Source organism: Scophthalmus maximus, chromosome 20, assembly GCF_022379125.1.
Source record: "Scophthalmus maximus strain ysfricsl-2021 chromosome 20, ASM2237912v1, whole genome shotgun sequence".
NCBI lineage: Eukaryota > Metazoa > Chordata > Actinopteri > Pleuronectiformes > Scophthalmidae > Scophthalmus > Scophthalmus maximus.
Window position 1 is genome coordinate 1420001 of NC_061534.1, and position 18802 is coordinate 1438802.

Here is an 18802-nt window from a genome sequence, read left to right on the forward strand (position 1 = left end):
TCGACAGGTTTCACCACACTAATGGGCCTTTATTTATCTGTGCACACCTGTGTGTGTGTGTGTGTGTGTGTGTGTGTGTGTGTGTGTGTGTTTAGATGTCGGCTGCAGTCTTCTCTGAATACGCAGCAGTGGAATGTCCTCAGTTAATAATATAAGTCAGGGTGTGTTTCTGTGTGTGTGTGTGTGTGTGTGTGTGTGTGTGTGTGTGTGTGTGTGTGTGTGTCTGTGTTTGTAAGTTGTGTATTCTTGTCTTTATTCATCTCCAGGTTTAAAAGGATTGTAGCTTTAAATGTGTCTGTCGGGCGGAGAGAGGAAACATTTCAATCAAACACTGAGGACGTTGTTATCGGACAACGACAGCAATATTTTCTTGAGAAGAAACTTCTGAAAAATTCTGACATTAAAAGTCTCTGTGACCCATTTCATAAAAAAAATTATATCTGGGAACATTGTCTAAGACTCATTTAAATACTGACTTTCTGTGAGAGAATGGATATAATTTATATGTGGAAACAATTCTCCCTGTTTATCAGACTCGTGTTAATCGGGACATTGACAGGACAATGACATTGTCCTTTTTTCTCTCCTCAGGGAGTTCGATCCAGGATTTGTCAGAGAGTCTGGTGCTTCACCTCCCTCGCTCTCTGCTCCTCCTCCTCCTCCTCTTCTGTCTCCTCCATCACCTCAACAACAACAACAACAACAACTACGAACAGCAGCGTCGTCGTCTCACCACGGCCGACCATGTTCAGCAGGAGGCGTCCAACTACGCATCAAGAACAGGTAGCAGAGCTGAGACTGGTCACTAAGCCCCTCCCCCCTTGAACAGCAGTTTACTACGTCATAACGTCTATCAAAATAAAAAAAGAGTTTTTCGACTCGATGGTTTGCACACGAGATGGCGAGCGAGAGCTGAGAGACGGGGGGTTCACGTGTCGCTGGCCGGGGACTTCCTGTCCGATGTACGATAACGGTCGCTTCCCGTTTTCCCGTTGGTCGCACGCGCTGCGGGATGAAACAGGAAGTGATGTCAAACCCGGTGACAGCAGGTTTACCGCTGCCTGTTGAGAGGAGGGGTCATCTGGTGTGTGAGCACGTCCTGTCCTGTCTGCACTTCCTGTGTGTGTGTGTGTGTGTGTGTGTGTGTGTGTGTGTGTGTGTGTGTGTGTGTGTGTGTGTGTGTGTGTGTGTGTGTGTGTGTGTGTGTGTGTGTGTGTGTGTGTGTTGGGGTCATCAGGAGATTTATTACAGTGTCTGTGGTCAGTCTCACATCAACAGGAAAACTGAAAGGTGTAAACACAGGGTCAGCCCCGGTTGCCGTGGTAACCAGTTTTAGTTTTTTTTCTTTTTCTTTTGTGATTTTTTTCTATTACTGCAGCAAAATTATGACATTGGGGCATCGTGCCACATTTATGAATGAGAACATATTAAATATGATTCAATACAACACGTCCTCCTTCATGTTCCGTTGTTGTTGATGATGTCGACGCTGATGTGGATTAACTGCTTGATCGACTTGGAGAACTTGTTTTTCTAATATTTAGAATTTTTAAGATCTAGAATCAGATTTGGAATATTTCGATGGTGGGAACATTGTGGCTTCGATTAATAAGTCAACACGTCCCGTCTCGGGCTAAAATTACATCAGTCCACGGCAGGATTGTGTTATGACAAACTGTGTGAATCACATATTATGTATTTGTGTAACGCACACGCACACACACACACACACACACACACACACACACACACACACACACACACACACACACTTACACTTGCAGGAGCCTGACCTCCATATTAGGATGAAACTGTAGCTGTGGCACAGTCAGTATTTATAGACTGTTTGTCTGTACAGACTGAGTTTATACACAGAGAGTGTGTGTGTGTGTGTGTGTGTGCGTGTGTGCGTGTGTGCGTGCGTGCGTGCGTGCGTGCGTGCGCGTTTTTGATACTTCTTTATTATCATGGTGGAGTGACACAGGTTGGGTTATGAAAATCAGTGCAATGTCCTTACAAGGATAGCTGTAGAAACGCATGTGTGTGTGTGTGTGTGTAATGACCATCACAGCCTCTGGAGGGTGCTAGTGTGTCTGCAGACTTGAGCCTTGTTGGTTTTTCTCGTGTCCTGTCGTCGTCGTCGTCGTAGTGACAGCATCAGAGCCACACTTTGCTCCAAAACGTGTAGAAAAACAAACAGAAACTTCTTCCTTCAGGATATAAACGGTGCTTTTATTGTGAAAGGGCGGGCCAACAGTCACCGCTTCTTCTTCCTGTTGGTTTAAAGTTTGTTCTCAGCAAAGTGAAGGAGAACTGTAACGTCCCCTGCTGTCGTTCCCGTGGAGTCAGATAAACAAGCAAAATGACTCCATTCTCCCACAATCCCCTGTGGCTGTGGGTGGTTATCAGATACCGGGGGGGCACTTGTGTGTCCCATGAGGCTGGGTGTTAAACTGCAGAGGACAGACAGACTTCCTTTCTCCGACTCCTCATTCCTTCTTTTCTTCCCCTTTATTTTCCTGTTCTCCTCTTTCTCCTCTCCTCACAACCTACCTTTCCTTTTATCCTTTCCTCTTCTGTCCTCTTTGAATCACCACATTTTTCTAAAACGACATCATCACATGACTGCCCAAAACACACACACACACACACACACACACACACACACACACACACACACACACACACACACACAGCGTTAGTCTATGTGTGTTAACAGACTTGTCAGTCAATTATGGATTTCTTTTAAGTGCATTAGTGTGGAAAGAGATTATTATTGATATGTTTAAAAATTGAAAACTTATTTTTATTATTATGGCTATAGCCTAAATCCACCTGCTACTCATAGTTTTCCCGGAGGAATTCCTAAAAGGTCACTTTTCCTATTTGCATCACAGTTTACAGGAGGTGTGATTGACAGCTTGTACCGTCCAATGGGTGCAGGTCACAGGTGAGTGGGGACGAGCGGTGTCCTCAGTCAGGCCACACCCCCTGCTCCTCCCACTATGGTCACTTCTGGTATAAAAAAAAAGAACCACGATGGCGACCACTGGGATTCCAAACGTGACGCTGACGTCACGCCGGGTTTCCACTCGGTCCGATGACACGTCGTTATGTATTTAGTAAAATAGTTTGTAAAGGTCCGATCAGAACTTCCTCTTCTCGTCGTGAGTTTGGACTTCAGTCTGTCTGACGGTGATAATCTGAGTCACTAATAGGGAGTTCATTGTTCCCTGTGCAGCCACATGCTGCATCATGAGACGTCGTCTTCCTCCCCACGGCTTCCAAATCCATTTCTGCTGGAATGAGCTCAATAATCCACAACAACAACAGTCTCCCTCTCTGTGTAACTGTCCTCCCCTCTTCCTCTTCCTCCTCCTCCTCCCTTCCTCTTCCTCCTCCTCCTCCTCCTCCCTTCATCTTCCTCCTCCTCCTCCTGCTCCCTTCATCTTCCTCCTCCTCCACCTTTGCACTCGTTATTGCTTCTTCTTCTCCTCCGTCACCTCTCACCCCCTCCCCGACTCGTCCACGACTTTATTTCGTTCTCACGACTCCGGGGAAAAGGAAGGAGAGAAAAACCCGTGGCGTTTCCGTCGCTCTCATCTTTCTGCCTCTTTTCTTTATCTCTCTCACTCGTTTCCTCTCTTTCCTACCATCTTCTCTATCAGTCTTTTTAGTTCCTTCATTCCTCAGAGGCATCTCCTCTAACAACCCTTATCTCTCTCCATCCTCCCTCCCTTTCTTTCTGCTCATTCCTGCCCTCTCTCTCTCTCTCTCCCTCTCTCCGCAGACGCTCGGCGTCCAGGCCGAGCCGGGACGACGACGATGTTTACTGCACACGCTTTTAATCGTACGGCGACGACCTAATGACACATAATTGCTTGATTTGCTTAACGAGCTCGGGGCCGGCGGCCAACGAGGAGCGACTCAGTCCGACGTGCCGGCCACAAACTGGAAGTGGAGTAAAAGAGAGAAGGGGGGTGGAGACGACGGCATCAGGAGAGGCGACTCGTTTGATTGGTTTCTGATGGAAAAGAGGAGTAGATGAAGGAAGAGACCTACAGGAACAGAGCCGTTGGTGACGCAGCGTCGGAGACTCCTTTTGATTGAGGCAGAGGAAGTTCATTTCTTTTGGTTTTGCTGTGGAGGAAAGGGGAAGTTCTCAGGGTAAAAACTCTGCTGCAGAATCTGTCTGAGAGTCTCAGGGGTGAAGTGAAGTTCTGCAGAATGAGGTGAAGCATATCGTAGTAAGACGAGCAGTTTTGGAAGGAACGCCTGTTGACTAGAGTTCAGTAGAAACAACAAACCAATTCAAATTCAAGAGCAACTGGAAATGGAACCTTCTCGCATTTTCTAAGAGAAGAGTTAGAAAAGCTGAGCACAGAAGAGCAGGAGAGCGGAAACGATACGATACCTCGATTGATAAACCATGGAGCTGCTGGAGGTGTTCTACCGCAGGAAGCTCCGCAAGAAGCAGAAGAAAGCCGAGCTGGGCCGGTCGGACGGCGCGCTGTGCCGGACGCCGTCGGAGGCCAGCGTCAACGGCCTGGCGACGGGGCTCATCTCCAAGGTCCTCAGGTTCACCGCCAGGTAAAAAAACAGGTCACGTGGTTTCACTGACGAGGTTTGGTTCAGGTCGAGGAAGCAGAGTTAAAGTGATCGAAGGAGTTCGGTTGTTTCCCAACATCCAAGTTTAAATATTTCTTCTTAGCAAAAAAAACCCATTTGAAATTCTTCGACTGAACGTGATAAGGATTGTCGGAGTAGAGAGTCTCAACCGTTGAACAGAGAAGTGTTGATTTACACAACCTCTATATTTGTGCCGGGGAAGATTTGTGTTTTCTTCAACTTCAAACTCAATTGGTAAAATGTAGAATTTCTGAATTCGTGACATTTTTTGACTTGGACATGAGATTGTGTGACTCAGATTCGACCTTTGTGTCTTTCGAAATGCTCATGGTGGTTCGTGCGTGTGACCTCGGTGACTCATGCACGACCTCTGCGACCCTGAAATTTACCGCGGCGACTGGAATAAAACTTCTGCGAAGTTGTGACTCTCACGCAGACTTTGTGAATCGTACGTGCTTGTTGTGGCTTTGAGAGGGAAGTGTGTGAACGATGGGACCAAACCAACGCAAGAGGACGTTCACAAGACTTCTCCGGACCAGGTTTCCGTCAGACGGGGATTTGGAAGAGGCTGATCATCAGCGTAACGGCGCTGATAACGTGTTGAGGTGTTCCAGGCACGTCCTGTCATTACCCAGAATCCTGCGGTCTCCACACTTACTCAGATAAAAATCGTCTTCCTGTTTATCTGCCGGGATAAGCACGGAGCGCGAGAACATGTGGAAATGTGACGAGGAAGAGGAGAGATTGTTGGAACCGCCGCGCTGGTCGGCGTCTTTGTTTTCATCAAACTGGTTAGATAACGCGTTCAGAGAATAACGATGGTGATGTCATCGAGATTATCTCTGAGAACGGAGACACTTGTTGTTTGTTCTGCTGTTTGAAAGGAAAGTATTGATTAGACTCAGTTTTTTTCCCCCTGTTCACTGCACTTTGATTAAAAACAATCATGGCATTGTTTAAATGTCCTCACTTTACTTTTAGTGCCTAAAACCCTTAACATATTACCCTAAGAGTGTGTTTGTGTGTGTGTGTGTTTGTGTGTGTGATCAAAAGGTGTGAATTGATCATGACGATCAGTGATTGTAAGAAAGATGGACGACGCCAAAATAACTAACAAACAGCCCTTTGCTCCAATGTCGTCATTTGGAGCCTGTGATATGATACCTACAGCAATTGATGGCCAAAATCATTTGATTTAATGACTTTAATTTGGCAGATGTTTTGGTCCTAAGGAACTTAGAATATTCTCATGACGGAATGCTGATTAACACACTAAATCATTCAATTTGCAAAAACAACAATTTTGTTTTAACACCATTACTTTTTAGACAAAATTACCTTTTGTTCTGAAACCTTATTTTTTCAAGCTAAAAGTGATATATATATCTAAGACTTGACAAGATGTCTGACTGTTCTCCACTCGTCTAAGAGTTGTCGAGTCGTTTTTGATCACACCCACTCATTCTCTCTTTGTGTCGTAACCCAACAGGCGCAGTGAGTCGGCGTCCCGTCCTCACTCGTGGCACTCGACGAAGCTCGGGGAAAGTCAGCGGCTGCCGGACCAGGACGCGATGGACGCGATGAGCAGCGCCTGGCACCACAGCTATCACACCAGGTCCGCGCCCAGATGCAGCTCTGGTTATGAATATACATAAGTCACTTGAGCTCCTATGAGCCTCTTTGTTAACATTTTGTCTCTCTCTGTCTCAGTGCGTCGACCACCAACCTGTCCGGTGGCTTTGACTCTGGCAGCAGCTACCTGAGGAAGAGTCCGGACCAGTACAGCTCTAGGGGCAGCATGGAGAGCCTGGACCCTCCCCAGTCCTCCCATCGTCACTCCGGAGCTCAGCACCACCACGCACTCGGCCACCACGCCCACGGTGGACCCCACCCTGCCTACTCGTCCTGCCACCAGCTGTCCTCTGCCAGGTTCATGCAAAACGAAACTCGCCTCAGGCAGATACCGACTGGAAGTTTGTGGTTGAGCAGAATGTAATTAAATCTGTTGTCGTGTTTCAGGTCATCCAACAGCATTGACCACCTCCACAGCAAACGGGATTCGGCCTATTCCTCCTTTTCCACCAGTTCCAGTATCCCGGAGTACCTCGCCTCCACCCCCTCCTTCAGCCCTGAGCGCTCCTATTCGCTAGAGACCGTCCCTCAGAGAGGAGGGGGAAGTGCCGAGATGCAGCATGCCGACATTCACTACATCCGGACAGTTTACGACGACCAGCAGGGGCAATCTCAGGAGCACGAGCTGAGTTCCACCTCTGCTGCGTTGCTACGCAACTGCGATTCCAGAGGCGGGGGAGGGCCGCGGCCGGGCCTGAGCCGGGATCTGCAAGGTAAACTCTCAGGAGTGTCTTTTTCTTTTGAGTGTAATCGTGAAGTGGTGATGTCACTAGTTCTCTTTGTGCTGTTCCAGGTTCACTGGTCGGGGTCTGTTACCGTGGTGGCAGCAGCAGCGGCAGCAGCAGCAGTAGCGGCAGCAGCAGCGGTGGCGCGCCGGCGTCTAACAGACACAGCGTGGGACCTATATGGGGCCCGGCGGCCGGCGGCAGCTCTTACGAGAGCCTGAAGGGGGCGCCAGCTCCACCGCGGCGCAGCGACAGCTACGCGGCCATCAGGAACCACGAGAGACCAAACTCCTGGTCCAGTCTGGAGCATGCCCGTTCACTACGGTATGAAGTAGTATTATGGTAACATGTATTTCAAAAGAGCTATGTACAGTTATGAAGAAGTACATTTCAAATATTGTATGAATGTATTGTACTCTACTCAGGTCTCTGCAGAAAGGTTCCTGGCATCACTCCAGTGGCCCGGTGGCCTCAGGTTCAGGTAAACTTTAATTCTATCTCCATTGTTTTTTTTGTTTTTTTAAAGCTACTCTTTAGATAGTGGACAGGTCGTACAAGCATTAATCCTTTGCATTACTACAAATATCGCTACTGTGGTTCCAGCTAAAGGCTCGTACGGCACAGAGGGTCAGCTCCACACGGTGATAGAGAAGAGTCCGGAGAGCAGCCCCACCACAAAGCCTCGGCAGGGCGGAGGTTTCTCCCAGCCGCCATCGCCTCCTGAATCATCCTCTGGATCTGCGGGCCCCAACCCCCAGTCCGGCAGGCTCATTCTGCCCACGGTTATGTACCCCGTCCCCCAGCCTGAGCCCCACTACGCACAGATGCCCACCTCCAACATTGTGCCGGGCTCCTCGTCGGTCTACCCCGCCCTCGCCAAGGAGAGCAGCCGGCAGCAGCGCCTGGCGCTGCAGGGAATCAGGGATGAAGGAGTGACAGAGCGGCCAAAGGACGGAAAGATGTCGGCTACAGAAAACGGACACCAAAATAACATTTCTTCTTCTTCTTCACCGTACCTGCACTCCTCGTATTCACCACCTGCCTCTGCACAGCTCAGGACTCACGCACACGAGGCAGACAGGTGATGACATATTTATTTTATAGGTTGACTGTTTATGTCCAGAGACAACCAACCAGTCTTGCTCATATTCTCGCCGCTTGGCAATTTAGAGTCACCAATTTACCAAACCTGTGCCCGTCTGTATGTTGGCTGGCCATCAGGTTCAAAAGTGGTTGATATTTGCCCCTAATGCTCAACTCAGTCTTTTACTTTTTTATCAGGTCTCAGCAAGAAGAGTCGACCCATGAACTGTACAAACCCCCACTGACAACAGCTGGTGGGCGAGCAGAGGGTCAGACAGGGGCCCAGAGGCCCCAAAACCATCAGGACCCTCACAGCCAGGGCTTCCACGGGTCCTACACTCAGAAAGGCCAGGGACCCCACAGTCAAGTGTTCCAAGAACAGAACCCCGGTTTCGTTATTCCCCACATCCAGTCGACACCTGGATCCAGGCCCCCATCCTCACACGAGGGGAGGGACCCCTACACGCATGTCCAGTCCAGGGGAGACCGCAGCAGGTATGTAGGCTCCATGAAAAAGTTTCTCTCAACCAAGTGTGATTCCATGAAGGTGTCTGCTAAAGGTTAATTGTGGCCCACTCAGTAGGTTTACAAGGGGCCCATCTGTCGAATCACTGCCTACTACGAAAAATAAGTGACGGAAGAAGCTTTTTCTGTTCTTATCATCGTCTCTTATTCATGAGCTTGGGCTGGTGTGAGCCTGTAAAGACCTTTGCGGCGTTGTAGGTGTTCTTCGCCATACGGTCATGGTGTTCATGCCTCTTACTTCTTGACTTCTACTTCCCTCCCTTCAGATCAGTGGAGCAGACCAGCGTCCATCCTGACGCCGTGGTGTTGTCCATGCCTGCACAGGGACAGGTGCCACCGACCCACTCACCTGTTCACCTTCAGCCTCAGGCTCCACCCACCTCTGCCTCCCACACCTCTCCCCGTCACCACAGTGACTCGGCTGCTTTGCACTGGGACCACAGAGAGCTGGACAGAGACAGAGAACACCCGCTGACCCGGCTGGAGATCGCCCTCGCCGAGGTCCAGCGAGGCACCAGCTCTGACGGTGTCGTGTTCCCCGGTAGCCATGGCGACAACAGCTTTGACGAGGGCGGCCATGGGGGGCCTGTCCGTAGCCTCTCTGTCCTGGAGAAAGTCAGTCGCTTTGAGCGCCGGGAACGTGCCGGAAAGCAGCGTAGCCACAGCACAAGCAATGCACACAACAAAGTCAGCCATCTACGGGTAAATCTTACAAATTGTGCTCGCAATTTTTTTGGATGATTTAAAAGATACAAAAAGTTTATATTCTTGATTTACCAACCAGGATTGACTTCATCCAAAACGTACCATCTTGTTGGAGGTGACACTGCTTCACTGTTTTTTTTTGTATTCCGGTATTGATTCAGGCAACGGAGAAAGGCGGCAGCGCCCCCTGTGGAGCAGATGACCTGAGGAACATGCTGGAGAGAAGCACCGACGGGACCAAAGCCCACAGAACTCTAAGTTACAGAGGAAGTAGCAGCGACCACATGAGATACAGGTAGAAGGGCAGCAATTTAACACTGCATCAGATTTAAATAATCACAAAATGTCTTTGCTATATTAACTGTATTCGTCACAATTCCAGGCTATAGCCACATTTGGCTTTTGTAATATGCAGTCATATTCAATGGATTGAACCTAATAAGAGGCAGTCACATTTCTGTGTGGTGTTCAGGACACAGGCAGATCCCAGTTCAGCCCTCCAGAGGAGTCGAAGTAGCTTCCAGCTGGACGAATCCAGTGAGGGACACCTCCCCCGGAGACAGGACATCCAGGAGGCGCTGAGCACCAACAGGTCAGAATCCTTTACTGGTTTAGAGTCCTCCAGCAAGTCCAAGTCCTTCTGAGTCCTTCAGCAGTTCAAAGTTCTCTGACAGGTCATAGTTCTCTGACAGGTCATAGTTCCTTCAACATGTCAGAGTCTTCCAACAAGTCCAAGGTCTTCCCTCGATCAGAGATGTTCAGCAGTTCAGTCTTTCCATAGGTCAGAGTCCTTCAGCAGGACAGCCTTACAACAGGTCCCAGTCTTCGAACGAGTCCTTCGCTAGAGTCCTTCAGCAGGTCATAGTTCCCTGAAAGGCCATAGCCCTCCAACAAATCCAATTCCTTCCCTAGATCAGAGTCTTCACTAGGTCATTGTACTTCAATAGCTCAGATTTTAACGGTTATATTCACTCTTGAGTCTCTCTGAACCATTCTGACATTGGAAACTTGTCTCCAATCAGATCTTACAGAGACTCTTTGAAAGATGTCATGTCTAAGGTCCTGCGGTCCACCTCCTTCCGACGGAGAGACCTCAGCACCTCAAGCAGCCCTCCACCCGTGTCCTCCTCCAGCAGCCATCAGCCTCCACCCGTTCCTGCCAAGTACCACTCCCTGGAGAAAAAAGGCCCGAAAACCATGCCCAAGCCACAGGGCATCATCATCGCGCCGCAGTCGCCACCTCCTCCGCCGCTGGTCACTTCCCCGCACACCCCGAAGGAGCGGCACGTGGTCAGCCCGGAGATTCGTGGAGCGAGCCCCCCGGCTCTTCCCAACGTCCCGCCAGTCGGACCTCCCGCTCTGTTACGCATCTGTGGTCGCAAGCGTCTGTTGGCAGACCAGAAGAAGCGCTCTTACTCGGAGCCGGAGAACATGAACGAGGTTGGGGTTTTGGATACTGAGACTGTCGCCCTCTTCAGGCGCGGAGGAGGTAAATAGGAAAACACAATTAAAAGCAGAGTTTTCATAAAATGCATATGCTTGTTGTTGTGATCGCTAAGGTCTGTTTGCTAATCGTGGGCTACGACGCTGATCTCTCCCTGTCCGTCAGAAACCAGCGTGGCTGACCGCCGGAAGATGTTTGAACGTGCAGCGAGTCACGGCGGGGGCGGGTCTCCTCAGAACGCGGCGGCAAGGCCCGACCTGCGGCAGCTTCAGCACGACGCTCTCGCCGAGTACATAGAGAGGAAGAGAGGCGTGAGGAGGGATGGGGGAGGAGAACAGAGGAGTGGACCGAGGCCTCGCAGTGCTAATGTACATGCTGAGGGCAACCATACGGGTGGGTTTGATACATGGATAGATGATAGATATCGCCAATAATTAAGTGAAAGACCGAAAGAGAGAAATGGGTACAATCATTCTTTCCCTTTTTTCTCTCCAGTCTCCTGCAGTTTCTCAGAAACCTTCAGCCTCTCCTCCGCCTCCAGCTTGCTCTCCCTCCAGGACTCCGTCCCGGAGCGAAGCCTTTCTGGAGAGAGGCGTCCCTGCTCCACCCTTCCCCCTGTAATAGACCTGCGTAACCACCAGTCCAACCTCTTCTACCCGGGCAGGGTGACGTCTCCAAGGCCTCCAGCGCTCCCACCGCACAGGTAACCAGCCCGACTCATGGTGAGGCAGGATGTCAGTCGCTTCCTCCACCTCTTTGATCCAAACCTAAATATCCTGGTTTCCCTTCCCAGTGCTCCTCCTGACTCCCCTCCTGAGCCCCAGACCAAGATCCTCCAGGATCTCGCCCCTGACGCATGCGTGGGCAGACGGAGTCAGTCTGTGGGCAGAGACCCAGGGACCCCGGGCCACCGGCGGCAGGCCGAAGAGCCTCAACTCAGCCTGGGACTGTCCAGGCAGCTCAACGGGGCTCTGCAGAGGGCCGGGTCGAATCGGAGCTCCGGGAAGTCGGCGTCCGCCGAGGATCTCCTAGAGCGATCCGAGCAGAGACGACCGACTCCGCAACACTCCCGCTCCCGCTCCTCCTCGACCGTGGAGACGGTCAACCAGGTAACGCTCCCACGATGTCTCGCGTTTCATTGTGTTAGTTTGTAGGAACGTGTACACATGGTTTCCATATTCATCAATCACTTAGTCATGAAGTTACATCAATTTCAGTTTGAAATTATTCCAAAGGTATTTGAGGAAACACAATCAGACTTTATGTACACACGTTTGCAATATTTCAACTTTGGCCGTCCGTGATTTCATAAATTTCCAATCGATCATGATCTATGTCTCAGCTGCCAATTGGAAAAAACAACAACAAATATATTTAATGTTTATTCAAACTGTCTTTTCTACCTATTGAACCAAGTCAAGAAAAAAAGATAAATCATGACGTCTGCACAGAGATAAAATATCAAAAGGACACACTCTAGTATATCAACCACTTTCCAAGGAATGTTAAACACGGAGTCGTGATCCTTGTGGCATCACCGTTTATTTGGCGACATTTAAGGGACATTTGACCGTTTATAGAGTCGCACAGGAAATTCCCCCGAATCCTCAGAGTCCTGTGCGGTGCCAGAGAGCCGGAGCCAGTGGCTGGGCGGCGCTGTCCGATGTGGACGATGGCAAAGATAACACACGTATACACAGAACGTACGACATACACACTCCTACAGAACTTCGTAAAGGAATGCGGTAAAGGAGGAATTTTTTTGTTCTTATCTCCGTCCGTGATCCGAGCAGCCAGTGTCACGTAAACATCATTAGAGTTCAGACGGACCAACGGACTCGGTGTCCTTCTACGTCCAACAATAGACTCACTGCAGGCTGGTGGGAAAAAATATGTGCATTATGGATTTTACTAGTATTTTTGCTCTTTGTATCTATGAAACCATTTTTTTTGTACATTTTATCGGAATCACAGTTGGTGTACATAATTCAGCACTCATATATATATATACAGTATATATACAACATTTTCCGTTTGGGAGAAAAAAATTAAATAATAATACAAAAACAATTATTTATATATATATGAGGCAGTCACATTTCTTTATATATATATATATATACATATATATACATATATATATATAAAGGAATAAAATTAACGAAGAATAAATAATTGAAATACACGGGAGTAAAAACAAAAAATGTAATAAAATAATGAATACATGAAATAAATACATAAATAAAAAAATCTAAAATTATAGCAAAAATTTACTTTTTGGGGGATTTAAAAAAACTAATTTCCAGTTTGTTTTTTTCAAGGCAGCTGCTGTGTGAGTCTGCTGCTCAATGTCCTCTCATACAGCCTGTAACACAGACTGTTACATCCGCATGACGGATGTAACAGTGGGTGTAGTCAGAGCGAGTGTTGCCGTGTGAAGCTCTGAGCCTCGTGCTGATAAGGTCTGTGGTCAGACGTGTGATCGCTGACGAAGCCACTGTCTGGATTCTCTTTTCTCTTAAGTGGGTTAGAGAAACAGAAACAGAGACACTGTGTTTAATGATAACAGGTAATTCAATTTCTCTGTATATTTAAAAAATCCCAAAGAAAGTTCCTTTTCAGATGAAGACGACTGCAGGACGCTAGATTCAGAAAACGTTAATTTACGAGAATACGTCCCAACATCTAAAAAGTACTTTCAGGCTCTTGATCTCCGAATAACAATTTAAAAAACAACAACTCTGTAACAGATACATGGAGAAGAAATGTGTTACAATAAGATAATGATAAGAAAACATGAATAATAATAAAAGAATGGTAATAAATATACATTGTTATGGGAACACTTTATTTTAATTTAGATCAGGAACTAAACACATAGTCAAATAGTTGTGAACTCCTTTAATCAACAACAACAACAAAAAAAGAAGCTATTAAAAAAAAAAGAAGCAAATTTCAAAGTTAAAAGTTTTGTGATCCCTAAATAAAAGTCAGGAAGTTAGAAATGATTTTGAAATATGAAAACAATATGACTCTATAAGTGGCAAATTTACAAATTGTATGTGTGTGTGTGTGTTTCAGGACGTCCCAGCGGCTGATGTCAGGATGTTCGGTGGGTTCATGTCTGAACCTGAACGCTTCGCTCCTCCTGCGGACAGGTACACACCCCCCCCCACCCCCCCCCCCCCCCCCCCCCCCCCACCCCCCCCCCCCCCCCCCCCCTCCACTCTGACCATGTGATCATGTGACCGCACAGCTGATGCTGTTACCTCGCAGGGAACAAGGAAGGAATGAAGTGAAAATAGGATGAACAGGGAAATAAGAGGGGGGGATGCTGGAATTGGAGAAAAAAAACTGAGGAAAAAGAAAGAAAATAGAAGGAGAGGTAGAAGAGGAAAGAGGGAAGGAGGCAGGGGTGAGGTGAAAGGAGAGGAGAAGGAAACGAACAAGGGATGATGGATGAATCTTGTTTCTTTATTAACTCCCTCTCCCTCCTGGAGAGAAGGAGGGAGGGAGTAACGAGGGAGTAATGCTCGGAATGAAGGAAGGAGAAGAAAGAGGAGGAGAGCTGGCAGTTTGAGAGGTGAGAAGTGATGGAAAGAGAGGGGGGAAGGGAGGAAAGGAAACAAAGAAGTGGAGGGGTTTGGGATAGAGGGAAGGAAAGAAGGGAGTGAGGAGGAGGAGGAGGAGTTTTAATGGAAGGAGAAACTGAAGAATTCAAGGAAGCAGAGACAGAAAAATAAAGTAAATACCAACTCTCCCGTCCACTGGGATTCATTATCTCCAGACTCAAAAAAATGTGGAGGTCAGAGGTCGATGCCTGGTGCCCGAATATAACCAGGAACATGAATAAATCACTGATCTCACGACATTTTAAAAGTTCAGCTCATGAGAGCCGACATTCGAATCACAAATCTAACAGAGGACTCTCTGTTTCTTAACCCGTTGACTTTGTATGTAAGTCACGTGAAAAATCCACGTCCCGTTTGGTGGAGCCGAAATGTTTGCCCTCTAGGTGGCACTAGAGAAAAGGTCGTCAGGTTTTTCAAAATCCCATGGTCTTAAGAAAACTGTATCCGGCAAGTGTGAGTCCATATTTCTGTCTCTTTCCAACTTTTAATTCTTTAGAGTTGCAGACGTCCATGAATCCGGGGGCCTCGTCTGTCCTCAAACGCCCCACAACGGTGTGAACACCATCCCGCCTGCAGGACCATCTCAAGGTCACTAAGATTTTTCAAAGACTAGTATCAGACTTAAGGCCTTGTAGACTCATTGTCGCACTTTTGTGTTCTGATCCTAGACCCCGGCTCCCCCTCCTCCTCCTCCTCCTCCTCCTCCTACACGCCCGTCACTCGTAGGGAGCGACAGAGGAACGGCGAGCGCCAACGGGTCCTCAGCACCTCAAGCTTGGCGGCCTCCGTCGGCCTGCCCTGCCCCTTCTCCCCTCCTGGGTCTCAGGACGGAGGAGGTGGCACCGAGTGGCAACCTAGCGAGAGGCTGAGCCCTCAGGCCAACCTGGATGCCATCACCTTCCCGGGCGTCCGGCAAACCAGCACGGGCGATGGCGATGGTGCGAAGGGAGCTTGGCTTGACGAAATCCTGGTGACAGACAGACAGACGAGGCGCAGTTTGAGTGACGGCTGCAGATTGGAGGACACTGAGAAGGACGAGTACAGAGGCCGAGCCCACAGTCTGGAGACGAGAGGAGGCCACGCTTCAGAAAACACCAAACGTGTTTCACCAGTGTTGCTGCCACCACCACTGTCTCATTCCCAGCTCGCAATCCCACCAAACAGCGAGGACAGCGGGAACACCGGGTCGTCTCCCTCCCCGTCCTCCTATCCGTCCTTCCGCCACCTGTCCTCGCTGCGGATCTCGGAGTCCAGGCTCCTCAGCTCCACTGACTTGCAGCAACCGTTAGATGCCTCCACGGGCCGATCGCAGGACGACTTTGACGAGGTCTTCCTCCAGAACCCTGCCCCTCTGTCACCTTCTCTACCAATCAGAGAAACAAGCATCGTGGACGACTTCCCTCCTCCTCCTCCTCCCATTGAGTGGGAGCAAGAAGCTGGACACCAGTCAGTGGAGAGGTTCGTTTAAACCTGAATTTAAATCGTATCATCATCATTTGATTCTTCAACTGACTCGCTCTCCTTCTCCTTTTTTCTCTGTTCCATTTCCTGTCTTCAGTCCCAGTTCAGAATCCTTAATCAACTCCAGCATTCCCACCAGAAGGTCCTCCCTTCCCTCCCCTCCACTGTCCCCGTCTTCCCCCTCTGCCCTACCTCCACCTGTGCTCTCGACCATCACCTCCGTCAACATGCACATCACGACCGAGGACAGTCTCGGCCTGGAGTACCAGCCCCTGCCCAAGAGGGAAAAGACACAAGAGGAGCAGCTAGTGGAGGTTCTGTCCCGCCAGCTGGTGGGTACCCAGACTGTCAGCACTTACCTTGGATAAATGTTGCTGTGCCTTGGTCCAACTCTACATGGTCCACACATAGTTCTGACTCTACCTTTGTCTTCGTACCAAGTTCTGACTCTACCTTTGTCTTCGTACCAAGTTCTGACTCTACCTTTGTCTTCGTACCAAGTTCTGACTCTACCTTTGTCTTCGTACCAAGTTCTGACTCTACCTTTGTCTTCGTACCAAGTTCTGACTCTACCTTTGTCAATTTAGTTTGGACTTTACCCTTTGTCTTCGTACCTCGTTCCGTTTCTGTTCTGACACTTCCCTTGTTGTTGGATGTATTTTTTGATTCTTCCTCTGTCATTGTGTCCAGGTGTTGCAGGACAGCTCTCTGGCGCCCCTCCTGGACACGTGGGGAGCTAAATCCACCGTTGACCTTATGAAGGAGATCTTTCCAAACGGCAGAATAATTGATAAATCCCAATGGCAGCGCCGGAGCAGTAGCCAGTTGGAGGACAGGTAATTCTGATAACGTGTGTTTTCTGTTGAAATACCATTTAATATTGACTGTATTAATGTCACCACAGGACCAAAACTGCTGCATTTTTATTGGATTTCCTGTAAACCAACACTTGTCCTTCGTCTCGTGTCGTCTGACGTCGTCGTCCGTCTCTTGTCTACGGACACAGAGAAGAAACGTAACAAACCTTTAAGTCAGCGGCGACATCATGTGAATAATGTGTTTGTCGGTGGACGTCGTGTTCGGGGAAGGAATGTTTCCTCAGGAAAGAAGACAAACATAATCAATCATCAAACAATCATCATGCTCTGATGATTTAAAGAGATTTTTTCTTTTTTCTGTCATCAATGTTGAAGCCAAGGACTGTGTCACTTTGACGATTGTGAAACTGCTGCTGCTACAAACTCGTTTTTCATAGTTTTTCTCCAAAGTTCTGAAGATGGAACAAACGTTTTCTTGTGTTTATGTTTCGAGAAATGAATTTAAAACATATTTACTCGTTGATTCCTGAATGTACATCTGGTTGTGTCTTGTTGGTGCTGCTGGTTCTCTGGTCTGGAACCAGGCTACGAGGAGAAACGTTTTTGGTATTATCAGTCCGGACAGGATGGACCAGACGAACCTGATCAACGGTTCAACATGTACGACTCAGCGGAAAAAATGAGGCTTGGCTCAAAGAACAAACATGAATCTTTAACATTGTCCTTCCTTCTTTCCACACTGGACGGATGTTCATGACTTGTCTTGTTTTATTTGGACCCTCGGTTATTTAAAAAAAAAAGAAAGACAGGCGGCTTCCTACTGTATGAACAGTTGAACTACACTGACACCTTGTGGCCAGAGTGGGTACAACATCAGACCAGTGTCGTCCTGGTCCTGTCGTCCTCATTAGTCTGTGTTTAAAATGGTTTAACAAAAGTTTTGTTCTCTTCCCAGGATCCAAGATGGAATCCACAGTTCTGCTCCAGAGACCAGTGTGGACGAGGAGGAGAAAGACCTCAACACCAGAAAGGTAGAAAAGAGATTTCCTATTGAACTCTTCACTCATTATAAATATGAGGTTTTTAAAAGACATTTCCTTATTGCCACAAAACCTCAACAAGACCAGTCCAGAGACTGAGGAACAAAAAAAAAAAGTGAGAATTATCGTGGTGTCCTGCCTCCCGATGCTCAACACGACGCCACAGAACGTTCCGGAAATGTTCCTGTTGGTTGATCTCCGGAAAATGGCCCAATTTTCTGCACAAGAACTCCGCCGCCGCCCTTCCATGTTCTCCTCCCGTTTCTTTTGTATTGCTGATGTGTATATATATATTGGAACATCCCAGATTCACAGTTTCCCCTCCCGTCCACCAGGTGGAGCTGTGCGAGGCGCTGCGGAGCAGCGTGGAGGCTCTGCGGCGGGAGAAGGAGGCGCTGAGCGAGGAGCAGCGGCGCCACCAGGCGCTGGGGGCGGGCGTCGACGCTCTGGTGCAGGAACATCTGAAGGCCAACGAGCGGGACAAGTACAACGTGTTCATTGGTACAGAATCAGACGATGAGGTTTCCTGTCCATATCGCTACATCTCCCATGATGCCTCAGTGTTGAGACGTGACGCGCTGGTTGTGTGTTCGCAGGAGACCTGGAGAGAATCGTCAACCTGCTGCTGTCGCTGTGCAGCCGCCTGTCGAGGATCGAACGCTCGCTGCTCGCTCTGGAGAGGGAGGGGCAGGGGGACGGGGCGGGGGAGGAGGAGAGGGTGAGACAGGAAACCACGTTCACCTGTGTGTTTATCTGCCGGCTCAGAACTGATATCATCTCAGTTTCAATCTCATTTGTTTAGTGAAAAGTTGCCGAGACTTTTATCTGTGTTGGCGATCAATCATCAACTTTAACAGACTCAATCTGATGATCACGCCACAAACCACTTAGTAAGAATAGAGTATTATTATTATTATATATAATTCATAAACCTTTAAACCATGAAGCTTATGATCTAATAAAACACCCTTTTTAGATGGACAGTTTTTTATTAAAAAGATATCGACATTGTCCTTTAAGTAATATTTCATTTGTGTTTTCCATTTTTTAATTTCCCAGATTTTCAGTAAATGAGTTTCTAATAAACTTTTGAGGAGAAAAGTGATTT

The 18802-nt window shown here is 48.3% G+C and overlaps 1 protein-coding gene across 4 annotated transcripts in view; it reads left to right on the forward strand.

Moving 5' to 3' along the window:
• The window catches only part of shroom3 (shroom family member 3), a 34903-nt gene that overhangs the window by 13254 nt on the left and 2847 nt on the right, over positions 1-18802 (forward strand). For 3 of the 4 annotated variants that reach the window (XM_035607218.2, XM_047329397.1, XM_047329394.1), the window contains 23 exons: positions 592-783; positions 6119-6244; positions 6340-6558; positions 6649-6974; positions 7055-7310; positions 7412-7467; positions 7590-8067; positions 8268-8564; positions 8861-9296; positions 9461-9594; positions 9772-9891; positions 10322-10788; positions 10909-11136; positions 11239-11446; positions 11537-11852; positions 13825-13901; positions 14872-14963; positions 15044-15833; positions 15934-16168; positions 16527-16672; positions 17610-17685; positions 18030-18195; positions 18291-18412. In XM_035607218.2, coding sequence (XP_035463111.2) covers positions 592-783; positions 6119-6244; positions 6340-6558; positions 6649-6974; positions 7055-7310; positions 7412-7467; positions 7590-8067; positions 8268-8564; positions 8861-9296; positions 9461-9594; positions 9772-9891; positions 10322-10788; positions 10909-11136; positions 11239-11446; positions 11537-11852; positions 13825-13901; positions 14872-14963; positions 15044-15833; positions 15934-16168; positions 16527-16672; positions 17610-17685; positions 18030-18195; positions 18291-18412 — 5563 coding nt within the window. Of the gene's footprint in view, positions 1-591; positions 784-3824; positions 4591-6118; positions 6245-6339; positions 6559-6648; positions 6975-7054; positions 7311-7411; positions 7468-7589; positions 8068-8267; positions 8565-8860; positions 9297-9460; positions 9595-9771; positions 9892-10321; positions 10789-10908; positions 11137-11238; positions 11447-11536; positions 11853-13824; positions 13902-14871; positions 14964-15043; positions 15834-15933; positions 16169-16526; positions 16673-17609; positions 17686-18029; positions 18196-18290; positions 18413-18802 lie in introns of those variants that run through there. The other variant, XM_047329396.1, reaches the window with a different exon arrangement.